General features: G+C 44.6%; 2 protein-coding genes across 4 annotated transcripts in view; one reads left to right on the top strand and one right to left on the bottom strand.

Annotated features, from left to right (window-relative positions):
• The window catches only part of TSC22D1 (TSC22 domain family member 1), a 145,987-nt gene extending 140,739 nt beyond the window's left edge, over positions 1 to 5,248 (top strand). Inside the window, exons 1-3 of one of the 3 annotated variants that reach the window (XM_063650822.1) lie at positions 1,556 to 1,579; positions 2,670 to 2,721; positions 3,881 to 5,248. In XM_063650822.1, the coding sequence (XP_063506892.1) occupies positions 2,719 to 2,721; positions 3,881 to 4,138 (261 nt within the window). In that variant the 5' untranslated portion in view covers positions 1,556 to 1,579; positions 2,670 to 2,718 and the 3' untranslated portion in view covers positions 4,139 to 5,248. Of the gene's footprint in view, positions 1 to 1,555; positions 1,580 to 1,662; positions 2,265 to 2,669; positions 2,722 to 3,880 lie in introns of those variants that run through there. The other 2 variants (XM_054446033.2, XM_054446030.2) reach the window with 2 other exon arrangements.
• A 7,073-nt stretch (positions 5,249 to 12,321) lies between these two features.
• Positions 12,322 to 22,546, bottom strand: part of SERP2 (stress associated endoplasmic reticulum protein family member 2) — a 52,919-nt gene continuing 42,694 nt past the window's right edge. The window contains exon 3 of the mRNA XM_054446037.2: positions 12,322 to 12,423. Coding sequence (XP_054302012.1) covers positions 12,386 to 12,423 — 38 coding nt within the window. The 3' untranslated portion in view covers positions 12,322 to 12,385. The remainder of the gene's footprint in view (positions 12,424 to 22,546) is intronic.

Raw genomic sequence — 22,546 nt, 5'->3', positions numbered from 1 at the left:
ATTTCTAAGCTTCTACTTAGTCTCCTTTTATTGGAAATGGGTATCTTTTTTTTTAAAGCATCGTATGAGTTAATATATGTAATTTTTATAAATTATAAATATGTTAACAATTATTGTTATTCAAAAGCCAAGCCTTAAAATTTGGAGAATATGAACCTTTCAGTAAAAAGGGAATCTCATCACTTTATAGTTAGTCACACTTTAGTTTTTAACCCAAAAGAGAATTGTGGTCTTCATCATTTACTGTGCTCACCAGATCTGGTCTGGTTCCTAATAACTTTGGACAGTTTCTGAAAACCAAATCTACCTACCCCCACTACCAGCATTGAGTCAACTTAAAAACTGTCTAAATGGCTCTGATGGCAATTTTAGAAAAGGATGCTGCTTGAGGAAAGATGCTTCTTTGGAAGAGAAGACTGTGTGTGTGTATGTGCGTGTATTACATATATATGTTCTACGGTCAGATTTTACGTTGGAATTATTTGTGATGACACAATTTTATCTACAGATTAGAGAGGTCTCCCCAAGTACTTTGTAGATTTTTTGGTTTTTATATTATGCCATTAGAGGGCAGTATTGTAGAGGTTAAGTTTTCTTTCTCGCCTGTATTGACTTGGAAACTGTTTATGTTGTATTATAATTTAACAAACTTCAGGGCTTAGATTTCTAGTATATTAAATTGTAGCCTTAACTGATGCATCCCTGCAAGTATTTTAAGTTAATATAGGAAATTTTAAAGGGTTAAGCTATTTTATACCCACATCTCTCGATTTTAGTTTGGAGAAGGGAATTATTTGGACAGTGTGGCCAAGAGGGTGAAACAGAGGTGAGCCTACAGCATCTATTGGCTGCTTAACTATATTTAACCACCATTATATCCTCCCTTTTCTGGTTCTGGACACTGCAAATGGGCAAAGAGACTAAATTCAAGGGTTTGTATGCTTTGAATACATACTTTATAATATTTCAATCCCTCTGATGTAAGAAGGCTCATAGGATTGAGGGGATTGAGTCTTAGAAGAATTGTCACTCAGCTTCCAAAAACGTGCCTTAGGGACTTAACTAAAAATAGATCTATGTGGAATTCAACCTGTGGATTGACTTTTCTGGGTCTAAATAGAAGAAGGCATATTTAATTACTGGGGAGAAGGTGCTAATAGGGAGATGTGATTTTAAGGTTTGTGGCTCTAGGGGCTTTTTGGGAAGATCCTGGATTTTATCTGGAGTCTTTCCCTCATGCCTAGCAAAGAATATATAATGTTTTTTGTTTTGTTTCTATAAAACAAAAGGTATCTCTCAAAGAGCAAATGTGATTTTTTTCCCTCTAAAATTAAAGAAATAGTATGATTGCAGGATGATTATTATCTTTAAAAATAAAACCGTCTATAAAATCCTCCCAGTACCGCTGCCGGTAAGAACTAGATAATTGAAATCAAGACACTCGAGCTCTTGCAAGTCTTACAGTGGTGGGACTGGGCATGCCCAGTAGCTCAGACGGTTCTGGTTGCAAATAGGAAGCTTTCGCCGTTAAGCAGCCGCGGGACACAGCTCCGGGGACCGGGGTCTGACTCCCTTAAACGTAAGCACGTGCGGGGGCCCCCATAGTATTTTTCAGGGACCCTTCACATTTTCTGCCGAAGCAGTGGCCCAGTGTTCTGAGGCCGCCCTGGAAACCTCCGAGCCCAGCACCCCACTCCCTCTGAGCACGGCCCGCGCCGGGCCAGCCCACCCCACGAGCGGGATCTGGAGAATGGGGGCGGAGGTGGGGGTGGGGGGAGGCGGGGAAGCAGGGAAGCGGGGGGACCAGGAAGGGAGAAGGGGAAGGGAGAAGGGGGCGGTCCCAGTGGCGTGCCGGCCAATCGGCGCAGCTCTTTCCTGCATATATTTTGCACTAAGACTGGGAGTCCTGGTCTAGAGCTGAGTGGAGCCCGGCTGCGGATCTGGGAAGCGCCTCTGCACGGCACTGGGATCCGCATCTTCCTGGGCTCATCAAGCCCCAAAAGCTGGGTTTCTTTAAATTAGGGCTGCCGTTTTCTATTTCTCCGTGGGCTGCGGAAAGCCAGAAGATTTTATCTAGCTTATAGAAGGCTGCTGGTGGTCCCTCTTTTTTTCCACGAGGGTGTTTTTGGCTGCAATTGCATGAAATCCCAATGGTGTAGACCAGTGGCGATGGATCTAGGAGTTTATCAGCTGAGACATTTTTCAATTTCTTTCTTGTCATCCTTGCTGGGGACTGAAAACGCTTCTGTGAGACTTGATAATAGGTAAATGTCGGCTAAGATAGTTTCTTTAAATTTATTCGTGGGATACTTATAATAATACAGGTGAAAGGTAGCCAGGCGAATTCCTTTGTCCATTGCTGAGAGATTATGGTGACATGGATGTTGTTTTTCGAAATGTTAAAAAACCTTATTTTTGCAAGTCTGGCCAGAGAACAGGCTTTCCCCACATTATGTAATTTAGTCCTTTGTGGCTTACTAAAATAGGGAGATGCCTGGATATTCGTTAGTAAGAGAGGGGCTGGCATTTTCTGGAGGGTGATACATTACATAGTGTTAAAGAACATTCAAAATATGATGCTAGCAATATCACAAAATTGGGCGATCCTTTTTATCTTGGACGCTTAAGATAAATTCCATTTATCGATGACCTTTTTCCCTCTTTTTCAGCTCCTCTGGTGCAAGTGTGGTAGCTATTGACAACAAAATCGAGCAAGCTATGGTATGTACTGATGAAAAATCATTTATACTAAATGTGGGCACAGCACAAAAATAAGATGTTTTGTGGCAGCAGTGCATCCCTAAGTTCAGATGATGTTGATTGCTCTTGATGCGCGTAGAAATGCCGGCGCTGTCTCCATTCGGCCAGCGTGGAGCCACCTACCACGGCAGCCGTGGAGGGAGAAAGGGGCCCTGCGGGTATTAAATGGTCTTCTTCCCCGGACTGGTTTCACACGAGGGGATTTTCTCACGGTGACCCTTTTTGCTGGGGATTTATTAGGGAAGCGCTGGCCAAGTATCTCCTTCGGCTGGTCGTGAGCACACCTTTAGCGATGTGGCTTTACTAGGAATCCTAATATTTTACTAGGGAGCCGGGAGGTGGGGAGGGCCCCAGAAGTCGGGATCGTGGATAAGGGTCTTCTAGATGGTGCACAAACGGGTCCCCGGTGGCGCGGGCTCCTTCACAATGAAGAAGAATCAGAGAAAAAGTTTTGTTTTCTTAGCCTGCGCCTGGATTTCTCCTATTTTTTATTTCCGCCTTGGCCGTTCTTTGTTATTGGAGCAGCGCCTGTGGCTCTTCTCACGGGATTCTCTGCCCACTGTTGCTAGGCAAACTCTGAACCTTTAATTCGGAGCTATAAATAACTCGGGCTCCCATTGGCTGCGACGTCTGCCCAGGTTTCTGTGATGTCAGCTTAATCACGAAAAGGGGGCGGCGGGGTGGAGGGAAGAAAATGCGGCAACATGTTCGGTAGGAACTGGCTGCAGCCGGTGCTGAAGGAGGCGGCTCCGGGCGAGCGCGGGGCGGGGCCTGGGGGCGGGGACGCGGTGGGCGCGCTGTGGCCTGGACATCCCCGCTGCTGGTCTCAGTCGGGGACCCAGCGCCCGGCTCTGGCCCAGTCTCAAGAAGCCGGACTTGGGCGTTTCTGGCCAACGTCTGCAGAGAAGCACAGACTTTTACAAAGCTTGATCATTTATACGTTAAACTCAAGTATTGTACAGTCATGGTTGTATTCAGATTTCACCAAGTGTCATTGAACCAACTTTAAAGGCGGAATATGTAAATAGTTAGGGAGATCCATGTAAAATAATGTCTTGGAAACTCAAAGAGTCCAGAAAATACCAAATAATGAGTTAAACCTCTTCTCTCTTCTTTCCAGGATCTAGTGAAAAGCCATTTGATGTATGCGGTCAGAGAAGAAGTGGAGGTCCTCAAAGAGCAAATCAAAGAACTAATAGAGAAAAATTCCCAGCTGGAGCAGGAGAACAATCTGCTGAAGACACTGGCCAGTCCTGAGCAGCTTGCCCAGTTTCAGGCCCAGCTGCAGACTGGCTCCCCGCCTGCCACCACCCAGCCACAGGGCACCACACAGCCCCCCGCCCAGCCAGCATCGCAGGGCTCAGGACCAACCGCATAGCTGCCTATGCCCCCGCAGAACTGGCTGCTGCGTGTGAACTGAACAGACGGAGAAGATGTGCTAGGGAGAATCTGCCTCCACAGTCACCCATTTCATTGCTCGCTGCGAAAGAGACGTGAGACTGACATATGCCATTATCTCTTTTCTAGTATTAAACACTCATATGCTTATGGCTTGGAGAAATTTCTTAGTTGGGTGAATTAAAGGTTAATCCAAGAATTAGCATGGATATACTGGGACCTCATGGAGCTTGGCAGATATCTGAGAAATGGTTTAATTCATGCTCAGGAGCTGTGTGCCTTTCCATCCCTTCCGGCTCCCTACCCCTCACTTCCAAGGGTTCTCTCTCCTGCTTGTGCTTAGTGTCCTACATGGGGTTGTGAAGCGATGGAGCTCCTCACTGGACTCGCCTCTTTCCTCTCCTCCTCCCAGGAGGAACTTGAAAGGAGGGTAAAGTAAAAAGACTAAAATGAGGGGGAACAGAGTTCACTGTACAAATTTGACAACTGTCACCAAAATCCATAAAAAACAATAGTACTGTGCCTCTTTCTTCTCAAACAGTGGATGACACAAAACTATGAGAGTGACAAAATGGTGACAGGTAGCTGGGACCTAGGCTATCTTACCATGAAGGTTGTTTTGCTTATTGTATATTTGTGTATGTAGTGTAACTATTTTGTACAATAGAGGACTGTAACTACTATTTAGGTTGTACAGATTGAAATTTAGATGTTTCATTGGCTGTCTGAGGAGGTGTGGACTTTTATATATAGATCTACATAAAAACTGCTACATGACAAAAACCACACCTAAAGAAATTTTAAGAATTTGGCACAGTTACTCACTTTGTGTAATCTGAAATCTAGCTGCTGAATACGCTGAAGTAAATCCCTGTTCACTGAAGTCTTTCAATTGAGCTGGTTGAATACTTTGAAAAATGCTCGGTTCTAGATAATGAAATGAATTTCCCAGTAGGGGTTTCTGCATATGACCTGTATAGTAGTTATATGCATATGTTTCTGTGCATGTTCTCTACACAATTGTAAGGTGTCAACTGTATTTAACTGTTGCACTTGTCAACTTTCAATAAAGCATATAAATGTTGATAAACAAGTGTTTTTCGTATGACCCTGTTAATATAATGGCAGTCATTTCCACAGCTGTTTCCAGGTAAAGTTAACAATTCGACTAGTAAAATCCTGAAGGGCAGTGGAATGATTGGAAAAGTAGGGGCGTGATTTGACTACATGAAGTAAAAGGAAATTGACACATTGAGTTGTTCAGCAGGTAAGGAAAGAGACAGTGGAGGAGTCCAGCTCAATTCTAACTACTGTCTGACTTGGACAGGTTGCTTCACTCCTGGACGGATGTAGGGGTTTCAAAGAGATGATGTCTTACATTCCCCTTTGGCTTTAAAATTCTAGGAGTCCATGAAAATCTTAATTTTTCACTGAACTGAGAGAGGAAGAAGCCTTATTCTGTGTATAATTGGAATAAGCAGATCTAGGATCAAAAGACGGAAGTTGGAGAAGCTGATTACCACTTGAAGAACCCTGTCACCCTGGGTTGGGATGTTTCTCCTAGTGTAGGATGAGTTTCTAGCTCCTGGGATAATAATTTGTTTTGTCTAAGCAAAAGATGATTTGAGGTGGGACCAGATGAGCAAGGATGTCCTTGCAGTTGATTCTGCATGACTATAAAATAGGCCAAAATTAAAACCACGAAGGAATTCTGAGGCAGATTGGCCCCTAGCACCTGAGGAGTGAGCCTGAGGGATCCCACTCTGCAGTAGGAGTAATGTGAGCGAGCAAGTGAATGGGATGGGTTTACCGGCTCTAATCTATCAACCTAGGACCTCAACAGTGGCCCCCTGCCCAGTGGGAATTGGACCAATCCCAAGTTCTAAGGCTTGTCTAAGTCCTTGCAGTACAAGGACAAACTTTCTGAATCCTTCATTTCTCTCATCTAGAGCTGGTGGGAGATTGAGAGGTGAATGGGACATCCAAGATCCCTAAAAAGAATTGTTCGATAGCGTGCATGTGTTATAAAGTGGTGACACGGGCATCCTGTTGAAATGATGGATGGCTCAGTGCCATTGGTTGATAGCAGTTGTCATAAAGATATTTTGGGGGAATTTGAAGAGGACTTGAAGAAAAATCTTTCATATTGGCTTGTTGGTTATATAACTTCAACTTTAATAAAGGAATACTTACGTAGTAATTACATTTCTTTGAAAAAACTATGGTGAATAGAAATCCCTAGCCATTTCATTTTTTATGTTTTTAATGAAGGTCTTTAAAATACCATAGGTGGTAATCGTGGAAAATTTGAAAAATCTCATGTCAGTGTATTATTAAGATGGTGGAGAACTTTTTTCTCCATTATTTAATGGAACTTTGGGTCTTTTTATTAAAAATGTGAGACTCATGAAATTTTGGCAGCTGAATATTGTTTGTGAAATAAGAATGAATTATTAAAAGATGTCTTTCCATACATGTTCCTCATTTTAGTAATTACTAAACATACTTGAGATGATTGACTTATATTTAAACATATTTAAGGTAATTTAAAAAGGCATTTTGCTACTTGCTTATAGACCTGAGTGTAGGTCTTATTGGCCTGTGCGTTATTATATAACTGATTATGTTGCACTTATGTTCTGTGGAGAAGGAAAGATTTTTAAGGGGAATGGCATGCTGTACCAGCACTGAGTGTTCATGACATCAGTTGCAGCAGGAGAAACCCCCATTCAATGAAGGAGAAATAGGAATTTTACATGGATTTTAATGAACGTCTACTTTCTATTTCAAATGAACAGTGTTCATATTTCAGTAATTGTGTGCATTTTTTGCATACTTTAAAAGAGAACTTTTATTTTTCATTATGGGATAAATATGCAATGCCAGAACAGCTTTAAATTTATGCAAGAAATGTATAAAAGTTAATTATAACTAAAATTAGGAATGAAAATTAATCTATATAGACACTACTCTGCTCTTGCTTTGTGTAAAATAAGTAGCTGAAACTACCAGGGCCTGACAACATGACTGCTTTTAGACGTCAACTTCGAATCCATTCAGGCAGCAATTGTGGCATTACGATTTTTAGAAACGGAGGCAGAGAAAATCAAGTTTCTTCTCCCTCTTAGGTAAAATTGCCTGCAAGTGGAGATCTGTGCCCACCGATAGAACCTGGAAGCAGACAGTGCAATAGGTTCCTGCACTGGTATGTGGGAGGACCCCGAGCTGAGAGGCAGGCTTCTGGCTGCCAGGCCTGGCCCTGCAGTCATCAGCCGTTTGACCTTTGGACCAGGAATGGAATCCTTCAGACCTGAGTTCTCATCTGTGAAATAAGGATTGGATCAGGTCACGAGGATCCTGTCTAGCCACAGATGCTACAGTCCTCTGCATCTGATAATGACTTTATTGTATTCTTCTAACTTGGTGGGAGGGTGTGTGTGTGTGCATGTGCGTGCACTGTTTTTGTTTGTTCATTTAACTTAATGATTAAAATTAATTTGGTTTTAATCCTAGCTTCTCTGCTAGTTACTAGCTAAGTGAGCTCAGGCAAGTTCCTCGTTGTTCTCTGCTTCCTCATGCTTAAAATGGGGACAGGCTGTCTCCATAGGGGTTTTGTGAGGCTGATGCTGGGAAGCTGTCAGCACAGAGACAGTTCAGAGTGAGGTGGGTTCAAGGAGTGTTAACCATTACTATGATTTCTGAGTCATTCATCTGCTTGTTTATGTTTGTTTATATATTTAATTTTGTATTTTTCATAGGGATAAAGGTGTGGCAGCTTTATTTTCTAATAGCTTTTGATTTAGTATTTGGTAATAGTAGTGGCTGTTTAAACTTTACTGTGAAAACGCACTTGGGAATAATGTCCTTTAGAATACAGATAGAAACACACTATTTTTTTCTGTATCAAAGAAATAATAACAAAAGGCTGCCATTTCATTTCTGTGAATTAGAGAAGGGATTCGTTGGGAATTGTCCATGTTGCAGTGTCCAATATTTTCAAATTACAGAAATAATATTGGTGGAAGGAAATGATTACAGGTGGAGTATATATCTTAAATTATTAATTTCATTGCAGAAAAAGGTTCTATGTAAACCAGTGCTATGGAATGCCAGGCAGGCCTGAAGTCGCTAGGCTTGGAGATCAGGTTCTGGCAACAGCTACTTGGAAGGTTCAGTAGCCATTTAAAAATGTGCAGTATTACAACAGAGGTCTGTGCTTTAGACCAGGTGTTCAGGACCCCAGTGTCTGTCAGATATGATGGAGAAGCTTCTTGAATGAGTAGGGTAAGCAGTAGGACGTGGTAGTGACTGTGGCACTTGGGGAGTGTGCTCAGCTAACAGGGACAGTGCTATGTAGCTCCATCCAGTTGCCATATGGGAATTCAAGCACTGTGTTGCTCGATCTTCCAATTTCTTCCAAGTTCCATAAATCAGGGTTCTGTCTGGAAATGCCTGACTTCTGGACACTGCACAGACCAAATAAGAGAGCACACCTACTAAGCTGGTTTGGCCCAAAGGCCACATGTGTCCCCTCTGCCTTCTGTCGTCTGACTGTCTCAAGAGCTAGAATCTGCCCTAAATGGCAGCTCACCCTTCAGCTGAAAATAAATCAGGAAAATCTCTTCTTTTTGATGAGAGAAAGGGGGCACAGGCTATTTATGTGACTATGGTTCACAGTAAACTGGTACTTTGTTTTGAAAACCATGTGTTAACTTACTCAGAGAACACTTACGGAGTACCTGCTGGAAGCCAGAGATAGTATAGTGAATGAGCCACAGTCCCTGTCCCCAAGGACAGCTCACATAAGCTGTGTTTAAAATAAATGAGGTAGTTTGTTTTCTGGCAAAATTTGCCTTATGCAATATAATATCTGAATTATTCATTTGTTGTCCTCAGATGAACCCTTTGGCAGAAATATTTCTGGGAATTCTTCTAGGAACTCTTGTTAAAACAAATGAGTAGTATTTTTTCAATGTAGTATATCCCCTACCACTACATTTTATAGCTGATTCATTTAGGAACAAAGACCATGTTTGTAGATGTGTATCACCAAGGTTATATAACACATGACCCAAATTTCCAGGAACAACATATATTTCAGTTAAAATAATCTGCCCTGTTGTCTCATAAGTACATCCAATTCATGCCCTGATAAGTGGTTTGTAGTCACTGTAGATTCAGAGACCAAGAAAACAGAAGACTTAGTGTCTCTACTTAAACAATGAGACTTAGTGTCTCTACTTAAGCTGGTTTTCCCAGGACTGAGGGTGTTCTGAGTAGTGGAACTTTCAATGCCACATCCATGAAAGTCCCAGGCAAACTGCGACAAATTGGTTGCCTAAGATTCCATTTTCTATTCCACTTGGGCACACGCCTGAATTACATCTCCCTGCCCCCTTGGAGTCAGGAGTGACCGTGGGACTCAGGTTTAGTCAATGGGTGAGTGATGAAGTGACTGAAGCCCCCCAGGCTTAGCCCATGAGAAAACCATTCTCAGTGATCTGCCAGGCCCCTTCTTCCACTGATGGGATGGAGAAGACCCGGCAACCTTGGGAGTGACAGAGGCTTTGTCAGCTGGATCCCTGAATGACCGAAGTATAGTGCCCTCCCCCACGAACCAGGCAGCATATTTGGATGAGCAAGAGTGTTGCTGCCATTAGGCATTTTAAAATTTGCTTCAGTGGCTAACCTTTGCTAATATGGTTATCAGTACCTGAAGTGGAGTGATGTTGTCAGAAAAACCTTAAATATGGGGCATTGACTATGGTTGGCTGGTGGTGGGTGGTGATGAAACTAGTGGAGGCTAGAACGATCAAGACCCATATTGTGAAGTGACAAAGTGTTTTCTAAAACTGTGGCCAGCAATAACTTAGAAGGCTGGCCATGTGCCTGGTATGCACGTAGCTGGTGCTAGAATGTTAGGACCTTTCACTCCTCACTGTGTTACTCCTCTGATGTTTTTCAGGGAAAAGGTGAGCTCACAAAAGAATTAGTTTGTAAGTACAAAGGAAAGGGAAAAAGAAATGCAGAAATTTGGGGCTATTTGATACTGGAAAAGCCTATTGCTTCCAAGGAGCTGGAAATCAGTAGGGCCCATTAAGCCTTTTCAGTTAAGGTGCTTTATCCCTTCAGCAAAGACTGGACAAAGGGTATTAATTCCCCATATATGCCTTTTGTTTCAGATGACTTCTGCATGGTCACTGTCCAGTGGATAGAGGTAGGGGAGCAGAAGTACAGGCATGTGCAGAAAAATATTTTAGGTCTTGCTACTGATACATTAAAATGACTGGAAACAGAGAAGGGAGAAGACTACTAAGTTTTTGAGGAACGTTTACTACCAAGTAAATCACAAGCCAACCCAGACTTAATAACAGCAAGAAAACTTCGTTGAAACCTTCAAACAACCCTCAGGCCCCCCCACACTGGCAGGAGATGGAAGTGGGTGAAGTGGGAGCCTAAAGCTGTCTAACTCCCAGGAAGAGCATTCTCTCCAACATCCATTTCATACATGGCCCTGGGGGATACTGGACAAGAAAAGTCTCTCAGAGGTAAGAGGTCTGCAGTTTTAGAGAACAATGCACCAGGGGTTTCTTCCCAGAGAGTAGAATCAGGGTCTGTCTAATCGGAGAGCTTCCCCTATTGCCAGGGCAAAGGGATCTTCTCAATGCCTGCCCAACAGGATTTCCTAATAGCTGAGGGCTGGAGCCTACTGTGTGTTTCCTATGCTTCCGATGGGAGGTTTATTGCAATTATTATGCTGCACTCCACCATTGTGCATTGTCAGTGGAGGGGAAGATAATTTGTCTTAGATTACAGATCACCAGACCTTAAGGAGCCACATTCAGACCTGTGCCTCATCTAAAGATTTGGAGTTTTGAGCTGGCTATAGTAGCTAGATGGGACTTTGGGTTGTCGCCCCTGGGGAGGGTGAGTGTGTTCTGTGAGGGCAAGAAGATGAAACGCACATTAGAATCCATTGGCAAAGATTGGTAGGTGTTTTCCAAAAAGCCTCCTCTCTTCCTGGTTACACAGACTGCATTTCCCAGGTTCTCTTGCAGCTAGGTGAACCCATGTGAAATAAATGTGGGCATAAATGTCAGTTTGTCATTTCCAGGCCTGATTCATAAAAACTTCCCATGGGCAATCCTCCATGCTTTTTCCCCTCCAGCCAACTGATTGGAGACAACTACAACCACTTTGAAAACCACGTGTTGGAAGATGGCAGAGCCTCATCTTGGGCTGGGCCCCTGAGTGACCAAGTGGACCAGAGTTCTCGGCCACGTCCTCAACCTGGAACTGCTCAGGACTGTTATAAGAAAGAAAGGAATAAATTCCTATTAGGTTTTAGACATAAATTTTGAGTTTACTACCTTCATTGGTATACATACATGCATAAAACCTGAAACAATATTACAAAGAAATATAACTGCCGATTAACATAATGCAAGTTGAGCATGTCAGAGCCAAGGGGCAGTAAATAGAGTTAGATGAGTAGAATATATGTCAAAAAGGTAAATATTGAGGTTGACTTCGAACTGTAAAATAACACATGGGAAGAATAATGTTTGGCGTAATTATAAAAAGCAATTACCTTCCCATGTAGTAGGAATATAAGAGTTTAGAAACATTCTTCTATGCAGTGAGAATTGGCCTGCTGAACCTGTAAAGTGTAACTCACTTTGAGAAACACCACTGGCAAGGAGTCAGCTGAGATTGGAGGTCACAATCCAGGGTCCTCAGACCGCATAAAGCCCACTAACCAGAGCTGCTGCTCAGACATGATTTTATGCAGTGTTTAAGAAAATAATGTGAATTAGTGATATCTCTTCTGAAACTGGGATATTGTTCCAAGTTCTAGCAGCTTTGAGTCTATATTCCTGTGTGACAGTCATCAGCTGTGCTGAGTCACAGAAGCTGCTCACTTTAGAATCGATTTGGTCCTCCGGCTGCCATGGCCCCACCACACCTGTGATGGCCCCATGCTGCCAGTGGCTGACGTGCCCCACTCATCTGGCTACATACCTGGCTCAGGTAGGCATTTGAGGTTGTATTTCAAAGCCAGACTACGATATCTGGTTTTTAAAATGTTGTAGCTTAATTCATTTTAATCCTGCTCTTAAAATTCAAATGATTTCTTAAAGAAGACAACAACTAGATCTTGTTATAGTATCTGTTGGATTTTATTTTGCTTCGTAGATGCAAGCAGTTGGAAATGAGCAGTTCTGCATTATCCTTCACAGATGCATGAAGACCTGCGATCCCCTTCTGGAGAAAGGAAAATGGAATCCATTTACTACCATCACATGTTATCAAGCATTTACTGTGTGTTATGAACTTTGAAGACAGTGTCTCATTTATTCTTCATACCAGCTCTGTGAAGAAGATATTATTAACCCATACTACAGAAAGGAGAATAAGTAACTTGGCAAGTCAAGTTGAAAGAGCTGATAAGTGTAATGCAAACCAGGTTTGCCCAACATCAAGGTCCATGCTCTTAGCACTATTTCAGCTGCTTCCCAAAGACAGGCAGCTCCTTCCTGACATGTGGAGCCTGTCTGGCATCTGTGGCTTCCCCAGAGCTAGCATTCAGCCCATCCCCTTAGTGTGTGCCCCAAAGAGGGATGCGAATCCCATCTCCTTCAGAAAAAAGCAACAGACAGGATCCTGCCAAATCCTTCCAGTGTATCAAGTTGCTTGGTTAGTGGGATCTGGTGGAATTCTGTGTCTTTTCAGAAACTACAAAGGGCAGAGTAGGTGCAGATCAAGTCAGAAGATCCCCAGGGGAATACACACACAAAGGCAAATCGTGCCGCCCTCTCCCTGCCCAGCACAGCTGCAGACAGATCCATAGCATAGATAAGATAACTACATTTCCCACGCTGATATCACGGCCACTTGACCCAGAAAAGCCAGTGCTGGAGGACTAAATGTTTCTATAGACAATGCTACTATTTATTCATCCATAAAACCCTCAATAGTTATTAAGCACCCACAATGTGCCAAGCTTAGGGAGTCCCCTAGGTGCCATGGGTACAAAATGAAAACACTTTACTTCTGTCTTTAAGATAACCCAGTCTAGTGGCCAAGAAAGTTATATTAAGAATTATTATAAGCCTACATGACATTCCTTCAATATCACTATACACTGAAGTGTATACACTATACACTATACACTGGGAACAAAGAGGGAGAAGATTTATTTGTCTGGGAAGTGGGTAACCGAGGGAAGAAAAGACATAGCTTCAGAGAGGAAGTTTTGGTCTCATTACTAACTTGTTTTGGGAAAAGTATTATAATACCATCTGCTGTTGGCTGCCCAGCATGCATTCTCCTTCCTTCCTTTGGGAAACCCCATATGGCTACAGAAATGGCCCTGATTGGCATATGTCACTCACCTGGCCACAGCCCTGTCAGAGTGAACTGGTCCAGTCAGAGGGAACTTTACGTGTGTTACTCCGAATCTTGTCCCAGTCTCTTGTCCCAGTTTCTCTCTCTCTCTCTATCTCTGTCTCTCTCTCTGTCTCTCTCTCTCTCTCTCTCTCCTCTCTCTCTCTCTCTCAGGATTGGCAATTTGAAAATGAAACACTTGCAAGTGTCAAGCGTGGTGTCTCACGCCTGTAATCCCAGTACTCTGGGAGGCCAAGGCAGCAGATCATTTGAGCTCAGGAGATAGAGACCAGCCTGGGCAACATGATGAAACACCACCTCTACAAAAAATACAAAAGCTAGCTGAGTGTGTTGGCACACGCCTGTAGTCCAGCTACTTGGGAAGCTGAGGCAGGAGGATCGCTTGAGCCCAGGAGGTTGAGGCTGCAGTGAGCTATCATCATGCCACTACACTCCAGCCTGGGTGACAGAGTGAGACCCCATCAGAAGAAAGAAGGAAGGAAGGAAAGAAGTGAGGGAGGAAGGGAGGGAGGGAGGGAGGGAAAAGGAAGGAAGGAAGGGATGCAGTTGTGAGCAGAAAGCTTGAGGACCCTGCAGGAGCCATTATTTGATCCAGAAGACAGAGGCAGCTGAAGGAAAGCTGGGCTGAGCTGTGTATCTGCGGGCACATCACTATTTTCTCTGAACTGGTTTAAGTTAGGTTTGCTGTGGCTTACAAACTAGAGGATCCCTAATGAATACACGTCCTTTCTCTGTTTACTTGTCAACAAATTGGGATTCCGTTTATTTTTTACACAGAAATAATTATGGTTGCATGCTTTGGATTTTAGAAGGAAAAATTATTGTTGCATACTACTTTGAATTCCCATAGTTTTATGGAAATTATAATTATCTAGTTATGAGATGAAGAAAGAACTAGAGCTGCCCTACCGGAGTTTCCAGTTGAATTCATTATCATTCACCTGATACCATAGATGAAGGACACGTTCTCTGACATATTTAACTGGTCTTCGTGGTTGAGACCATTCTGTGAATGACTGACAGGAATCTACATGGAGGTAGTGGTCAACTCTATCAGGGGAAGTCTAGAAGGATCCCTGAGCAAGTGATGATTGAGCGGCTCCTTCTACGATAAAATGCAGACAGCCAACAGGAAGAGGAGAGGAATGTCGGAGACATCTATCTTCTTGTGAACATGCAGAAAGGAGTAGAAAATACAGCTGGTTTCCTGTAACTGGGGCCCATAAGCTGGAAAGAGAGGGCCAGTGAGGTAGGAGTGGGGAGAGGGAGGGCTCAGGGCTGGTGGGCCCTGCAATCATGCTACCAAGTTGTAGGGGAGGACCACAGCAGACTCTGTTTTAGGAAGAACGAAAGAGGATGAGAGTCTGCAGAGCAATCTGCCATTAAGCTATTGAAATAGATCAGAGGCTAGCTAACTGAGGGCCTGAATCCAGCGATGGGGTAAGGGCAAGGAAGGGGTGAACCAGAGACTCACTAGGACAGAGAGGCTTGTCAGGGTGGGGCCACAGGAGGAGCGTGGGGCCCTTCTCCGGCTTCCGGCTCAGGTAATTGGGTGGGTGATAGTACCACTGCCAGGACAGGAAGATAAAGGGGCAATAAGTCTGACTATGTAGAGTGAGGAGCCTGTAAGATAAGTAAGTGGAGATCTCTCCTAAGGCTCTGGGGCTAGAGGAGAGATCTGGGTTAGGTTGACAGAGGCTCTGACACTGACCAACATCCCTTCTGTGCCTTTCTCTTAATCTCCAACCTCCCTGGCAGCTATGTACAGCCACGTCTGCCCACGGGATGTGAGAAGAACAGATCTGTGCTACTTGCAGGTGTGGCCCTGGGAAAACTTCCTACATTCTCTCTCTGCATCCACCAGCTGCCTGGGAGGACTTGGAGGATGTGGGGGAGGACAGTGTCACAGGACTGAAGGAGCTGGCTCTCTTAGTGACTCTGAAGGGGGCCACCTCCTCCCTTTACTCCTTCCAACTCATAATGAACACCGAAGTGAGTGAAAAACAAAGTTGAAATGTGCTGAGCCACAGAAGCTCAGGGCTGGTTACCGCAGTCTGCCAGCCTTGACTGACACAGCTGCAGAGGGTGACGAAGAGCCATTTGCACACAAGGGGTGGTGGAGCTGCTCAGGACAAGTGTAGCCCAGGAGCAGAGGGCCCAGGATGGAAGCCCAGGCAGGGCTCGCTGAAGGCTGAGCCAGCAGAAGGGACTGGGAAGAGTAGCCAGAGGCAAGGGAGGAGGGCCCTGAAAGCCTGGGAGGTCCAGGAGGAAGCGGAGGTGCACGTCATCACCCGCTGGAGAGATGCCAGGCAGACTTGAAACAGGAAAGCGTCCATGCAGGTCAGCGAGTAGCAGGATGTGAGTAGCTTCCATGGGCTGGAGCAGAACCTAGTTTTAGAGGCCTGAGCAATGGGTAGGAGGTGAGGGGGAGTCAGTGGAAGTCGGCATTTGAAGGAACTCAGCTACAAGACAAAGAAATTGAGAAACAACTAGATGGAGGATCAAGGAGAAACATAGGAAGATAGGAGACATTGGCACAAGCCTATCAATCACAGAGCTAAAGGCTGACTGTCCCCGAGGAGGCAAGAGGAAATTGGAATCACACACAGGAGGGGAATCAGGGTCTTCTTAGAGAATGGGCAAGAGAATGAAGGTCGGTGCAAAGATAAATCAGTCTGCAGGTGTTGGAAAACTTAATGTTCCTCCTCCCAACCAAATTTGTCCTCTGTGAACAAGGAAGTGGGGATCTGCCCAGAAAGTTCAGATGGCAAAGGCTGCAAAGGAGTTTGAGAAAAGCAATCAAGCTAGAATCACACCCAAGATTTGGGGAAAGGAGTGTTGAAGTCAAGGAATTTTCATTCCAACAGGAAATTCAGACCTTGAAGAATCCTTGCAGTCCCTGCAGAAGCCTTTGCCCCCAAATAAGGTGACCTGGAGACCAGGCTCTAGGGCTGGCCATCTGGGCTGTGCAGAAGGCAAGACGGACTTGGATGAGATGAGAGATCACGGAGTTGCTGACCAAGGTAGTTTGCAGAGAGGGAATGGGGGCCTGAATTCCAGCCAAGGTCTGAGGGCAGGCAGGGGTGGGACTTAAAAACATGAAAGCTGTTAGTAAGACTAAGTGGCCAGCTAGATATGAGGGTTAGGACCTTGGTCTTCGTGGGTACCTAGGACAGAGAGTGTGGCCTTGGGAGACTCTTCCATTCCAGCAGATGCTGACACCCACACCATTACACAACAGAATCACATTACATAGGAGCAAAAGAGCAGTCTCTAAACCGCCTCTAGTTCTACCCACTCCCTTCTGTTACAGGGACACTGAACCCCAGGGGCATAAAGTCACTTATCCATACCACAGAGTTAATGGCTAAGCCAGCACTGGAACCACAAGTGATTGTAGGAGAAATAGAAAAGAGTCCATGAGAGGGGGACGAAGAAGAGAGGAGGTGCATTCATTCATTCATTCTTTCATTCATTCCTCCACTCACTTCTTCATTTGGCAAGTAAGTATAGCCTTTTAGCCGCTGGGGCCATAAACATGAATATAAATATGACCTGGTATCTGCCTTGAAGGAACTTCTAGCCAGGGAGGGGACATCAAGTGTGCAGCACACAGTGGGATGTGAAGGAGGAAACGGTCATTTCTGCCTGAGGTGCTGGAAGATGAGTATCAGGAAAAGCTTCCAAAAAGAAGCCACTTGGGCCAGGCGCCGTGGTTCACGCCTGTATTCCCAGCACTTAGGGAGGCTGAGGTGTGTGGATCACTTGAGGTCAGGAGTTTGAGACCAGCCTAGCAAACATGGTGAAACCTCGCCTTTACTAAAACTGTAAAAATTAGCTGAGTGTGGTGGCGCATGCCTGTAGTCCCAGCTACTGGGGAGGCTGAGGTGGGAGGATCACTTGAACCTGGGAGACGGAGGTTGCTGTGAGCCAAGATCGTGCCACTGCACTCCAGCCTGGACGACAAAGTGAGACCCTGTCTCAAAAACAAAAACAAGCCACCTGAACTGAGTGTGGAAAGATGTGGGGGACTGAGTGGAAGAGGCCATCTCAGCAGAGAGGGTGGGGATGCCAGGCCTAGCGGGTGGGCTAGGAGGATTGTGTCTGAGCAGTTTGAGAAGGAAAGTGGCCCTCCATTGAGCGGGTGAGCAGGTGAGTGCTTCTTTGGACATCACGTTTGGATTGGGTGGAAAATGTAAGAGACAACTCTTAGAGAGCTCTGGGTGCAGCAGGTGGCACAGTTTTGCCCCTGGTGGACCTGGCAGATGCCCATCGGCCAGTGGAGAGGGGAGTCAGCTACCCAAGTCACTCAGCCTCGAAGTAGGGGAGGCAGAGCTCAGAACAGGCCCGCTGGGCTCCAGGACCGGGGCGGCCCATGCCACCACACAACAACACTGAGGGCTCTGGATCCCAGGCAAGTCAGGCTCATAAATAAAGCAAATGAGAAGCGACAGTGCTAACATCTGGGAGGGAGCCTGCTGAGGGAGGGATGATTCACTCCAGCTGGGAAGGGACATCCAAGGTGGGATCTTGAAGGCCGCGGAGGACTTTGACAGACAGACAGGATTGGGAGTCACGGAGTGCCAAGAGCTCTCTATTGGGGACACTATTAATTATTCTGATGGAATTTCTTCCTTAGAGAGGGAACATCCATGGATTTCAAAGCAATGAGCAGCTGAAATCTGCATTTCCTCCTGTGGCTCCACTGGTGGGCCCAGCCCTCATTCTCTAACCTGCCAGAGTCAGTGATTCTCTCAGGAGGGCATCTGGGTGTTGTTTTTTCTCTTTGTTTGGCACTTAAATTTTTTTTTTTTTTTTTTTGAGACAAGGTCTCACCCTGTCACCCAGGCTGGAGTACAGTGGTGTGATCTTGGCTCACTGCAGCCTTGATCTTCTGGGCTCAATCAATGCTGAGTAGCTGGGCATACAGGCATGCACCATCACATCTGGCTAATTTTTTGATTTTTTTTTTTTTTTTTGTAGAGACAGGGGTCTCTCTACATTGCCCAGGCTGGTCTCGAACTCCTGAGCTCAAGTGATACCCCTGCTTCAGCCTCCCAAAAGTGCTGAAATTACAGACATGAGCCACTTTGCCCAGCCCTAGCACTTCGTTGACGCTAAATAAGTGTTTGTTGAATGAATGAATGAATGAATGAATGGAAAAGGGATATGCAAAAATATCTCTATTCTTCCACTATTAGGGAAATCTTTTATAACTTTGAGATTATAAAACAAAAGATTTGGTTTACCCACAGGGCCCAACATTTAGCTTCCTTCTCTGAGGTTCTTAATTTTTTTGTGTGTCACAAACTCCTTTGGTGTATGGTGAAACCTATAGAACCCCTTAGAATAAAATTTTAAATGTTAAAATATGAATACATGGGATCACAAAGAAAACATTTATATTAAAATACAGTTATCTGAATATTTTAAGAAATGCATAGATATGTTTGTTCATTAACACATTAAATAATAAGATCTACTATCAGGTCTCATTAATTACTGTAATTTGAAAGCCGTGATGAGCTTAATGACATTTAAAAATCTCTACAACAACTGTAATAGATCTAAAAACATCTATGATTTTCTTCTGTTGACAAAGTCACAAAACTGCTAACACTAGTATGGCCTGTTGCCTGCTGCATTTATTGTCTAAGTGACCATTAAAGATTAATGAAACAAATATGCCTTTTTTCTCCCCCATCCAAATTCATGCAGCCACTGAATTCCAACCCTGGTTATGAACTTCCTCAGCCTCCTTACCTGCTATTCTTGCAAAGGCCATGGTCGCTGAGAAGAGGCGTACCTGAGACCAGGCCCTCCTGAGCCTATGACTGAAACCATTGCAGGAAGTTCAGGTGGGGAAACCAAGTTACTGGAGTTTAGAATAATTTTGGTTCTTTGGTTGCAGAAGGAAATGGTAGAGACAAGTTGTTTGCTTTGCCTAAGACCATGCAGGATTTGCCTCCAGAAAAAAATGACTGGGTTCAGAAGCTCTAATGGATTGAGTAGACTCTCCTGGCTTGGTGGCATTTAAGCAGGCCTCAACTCTGAATTTTCTCCTTTCACCTCAGTGGACAAGAACTCAATGAAATCCTTGTATAAACACCTTGCGTTACCAGCAATCGGCTGAAGCATTTTGTTTGTCTCCCCATTTGTCTTCTGGGCTATGTATGAACTTAGAGACAAGGAGAAAAGAACAATAAAACCTCGAGTTGATTGAGAGTGTGTAGAAACACACAGCATTTCTGCATTTGGCTTCACATTTCCTCACGGCAGTTTGGCAACATGTACCCTAAACCTTAAATCTGTGCATATACTTCAGTCTAGTAATCCTGCTGCTAAAATTTTTTCTTAAGAAAATAATTATTTTTCATAAAGATATGTATACAAAATGTTTATTGGTGTTTTAAACAATAATACAAAATAGAATAATTAAAACACAAACAAACCAAACAAAAGAAGAAAAAAAAGAAGAAACCATTTGCAACATATTGCAAAATGTGCCAAACCAAATGCTACCAAGATTCAAAAGAGTATTACCGTACAACAGCAATTTGGAAAGCTAGAACAAATATACATCAAAAATGCTAGAAGCACTTACATGAAATGTTAACAGTGGTCATCTTTGCCTGGTGGGATTCCTGATGAGTACTATTTTCTCCATGTGCTCTTCTAGGTTTTCTAAAGTTCTTGCAGGGTGCATATATTATGTAGCTCAGCTAGATGTGTTTATTTTTGAGAAAATGAATGCTAAGTTTGTGTCTGAAAGAAGGACCAGTGCATTTGCTCCAAAAAATCATTTCTTCACAAAATTAGAGCTCAATTCAAATCTATCATCTATCTCCTAACAGTGTGAATTCAATAAGACAACCTGGTTTGTTTTTTGAGACAGACTCTCCCTCTGTCACCAGGGCTAGAGTGCAGTGGCACGATCCTTGATCCTCAATGAAATAACTTGGAAAGGTCTGGACGGGAGTTGGCCTGGTGGCTCCCCTCTTGAGGCTCCTCCTCCCACTAAATAAGGGCAGCAAGCTTGGTGGTGAAGCAGGTCCTACCCAGCTCTCCTATTTACTGTTGTTATAAGCAAGCAAGGCTTCTGGGCTGCCATCTGCACTGAGACGTGGACATGAAAGTAGTGAGTGTCTCCTGGGGCTTAAGGACTACTGGGCTCATTGGGCTCCTCCACATTTCAGAGCTCTCACTTCCTCCTTCTCACGTGGAGGAAGCAGAGGTGGCAGCAGGAGGACCCAGGTGACTCCTGCAGGGAACACAGGCTCATCTCGCTAAAACTGTAGCCTTCTGGAATTCGCTAACTTTACAGGTTTGAAATTCCTGATGCTCTTCTTCGGCCTTACAAACCTTTCCTTTCAGAGGCTGATCACATCTCAGTTGTAAATAATATTTAGCATACATTTGTGCCTTCACTGCACAAATCTCCAGTGATTGTTTTCATCAGACAGAGCAAACCATGTGTAGCTCCCTCCTGGACCGTTGGGCCCCTCTGCCCCACCATCAACAGGCAGATTCCAATCATTCTTCCCACTGTGGCTGAAGGAGGCCCTTCGGGTGAGGATGAGGGGAGGGACTGATGTCCTGGGCTCTGTGGAGGCCCCATTCGGGTGATGCTGGAGGTAGAAGGGAGCTGGGCTTTGATGAGGGAGGAGTTGGTCAGGAATGCTTGTCACAGGCACAGCAATGAGTAGCCCATGCAGGCTGAGAGCCCTGCAGAAATGGGCAGGCCCAGTGTGTGCGGAGCTGATCGGTAGGGCTTTATGCCTCTGCTAGTCAGTGTTCTCCAGAGAAACAGAACCAATGGGATACATATACATATACTATACATATACATATATACATATATACATATACTATACATATACATATACAAATACATATACTATACTATACATACACATATACAAATACATATACATATGCATATGTAAGAGGGGAATATAAGAGGGGATCTATTATGGGAGTTGGCTCATGTGATTATAGAGGCTGAGAAGTCCCACGATCTGCTGTCTGAAAGCTGGAAGACCACAGAAGCTGTTGGTGTAATTCAGCATGAGTCTGAGGGCCTGAAAACCCAGTGCTGTGACATCCAAAGTCAGGAGAAGATGGAGAAATCATCTCAAGCAGAGAGAGCAAACTCTTCCTTCCTCTGTCTTTGTTCTACTCCGGCCCTCAGTGGATTGGATGAGACCCACTGACACTAGGGAGGGCCACCTGCTTTACTCAGCTCACCAATTCAAATGCTGATCGTTTTCAGAAACCCTCAGAGACACTCCCGGAAATCATGCTTTACCATCCATCTTGACATCCTTCAGCCCAGTCAAGTTGACCCATCAAATTAAGGATCACAATGCCTCTCATTCTTTCCTTCACTCCACCCATGCTTCTGAATGTGATATCTATGGAACTACTCTATATACTATATAGCTCTGGATGCCATAACATAGTTCCTATTGCCTGGGAGCAGAGAAAGGCAAGTAAACAATTGTCATCTAGAGAAAGTCCTGGGTGAGTGTGAGTTTAAGGGGTAGCCTGCTGGAGCTAAAGAGGAAGTGACTAGCTCTGCTGGAGATGAGGGGAGGGAGGGGATACAAGGGGAAGGAAGGAAGAGAGGTATAAAAGCAGAGCCGCGTGAATTGGGACAGCCTCTCAGGGAACTGGGTCTTGCAGCCAAAGCCGAGGCTGCTCACCGTAGAAGAGGCTGGCAACATGGCAGGCGGCAGGCTCCAGGGCCACCAAGAGAGCTGAGGCAGGCAGGCGGGCCTGTGCCCAGACTCCTTGGGAATCCTATGTTGACATTCGCGGGGCAGTGTGGGTTGGAGGTCAGGGCCTGGGCAGGGGCCACAGCTGATACTGCAGCACAGAGGCCACTTGGGCAGCTGTAGCCATGGACACTGGCAGGAGGGAGTGGGTCTGAGAAATATTTTGGAATGAAAGGATGGATGGAATGTGATGGGTTAGGAAA

The sequence above is a fragment of the Pongo pygmaeus genome, chromosome 14, assembly GCF_028885625.2.
Source record: "Pongo pygmaeus isolate AG05252 chromosome 14, NHGRI_mPonPyg2-v2.0_pri, whole genome shotgun sequence".
Lineage (NCBI taxonomy): Eukaryota > Metazoa > Chordata > Mammalia > Primates > Hominidae > Pongo > Pongo pygmaeus.
The sequence above is the reverse complement of the archived record's forward strand: the minus strand, read 5'-3'. Positions and strand labels throughout refer to the sequence as shown.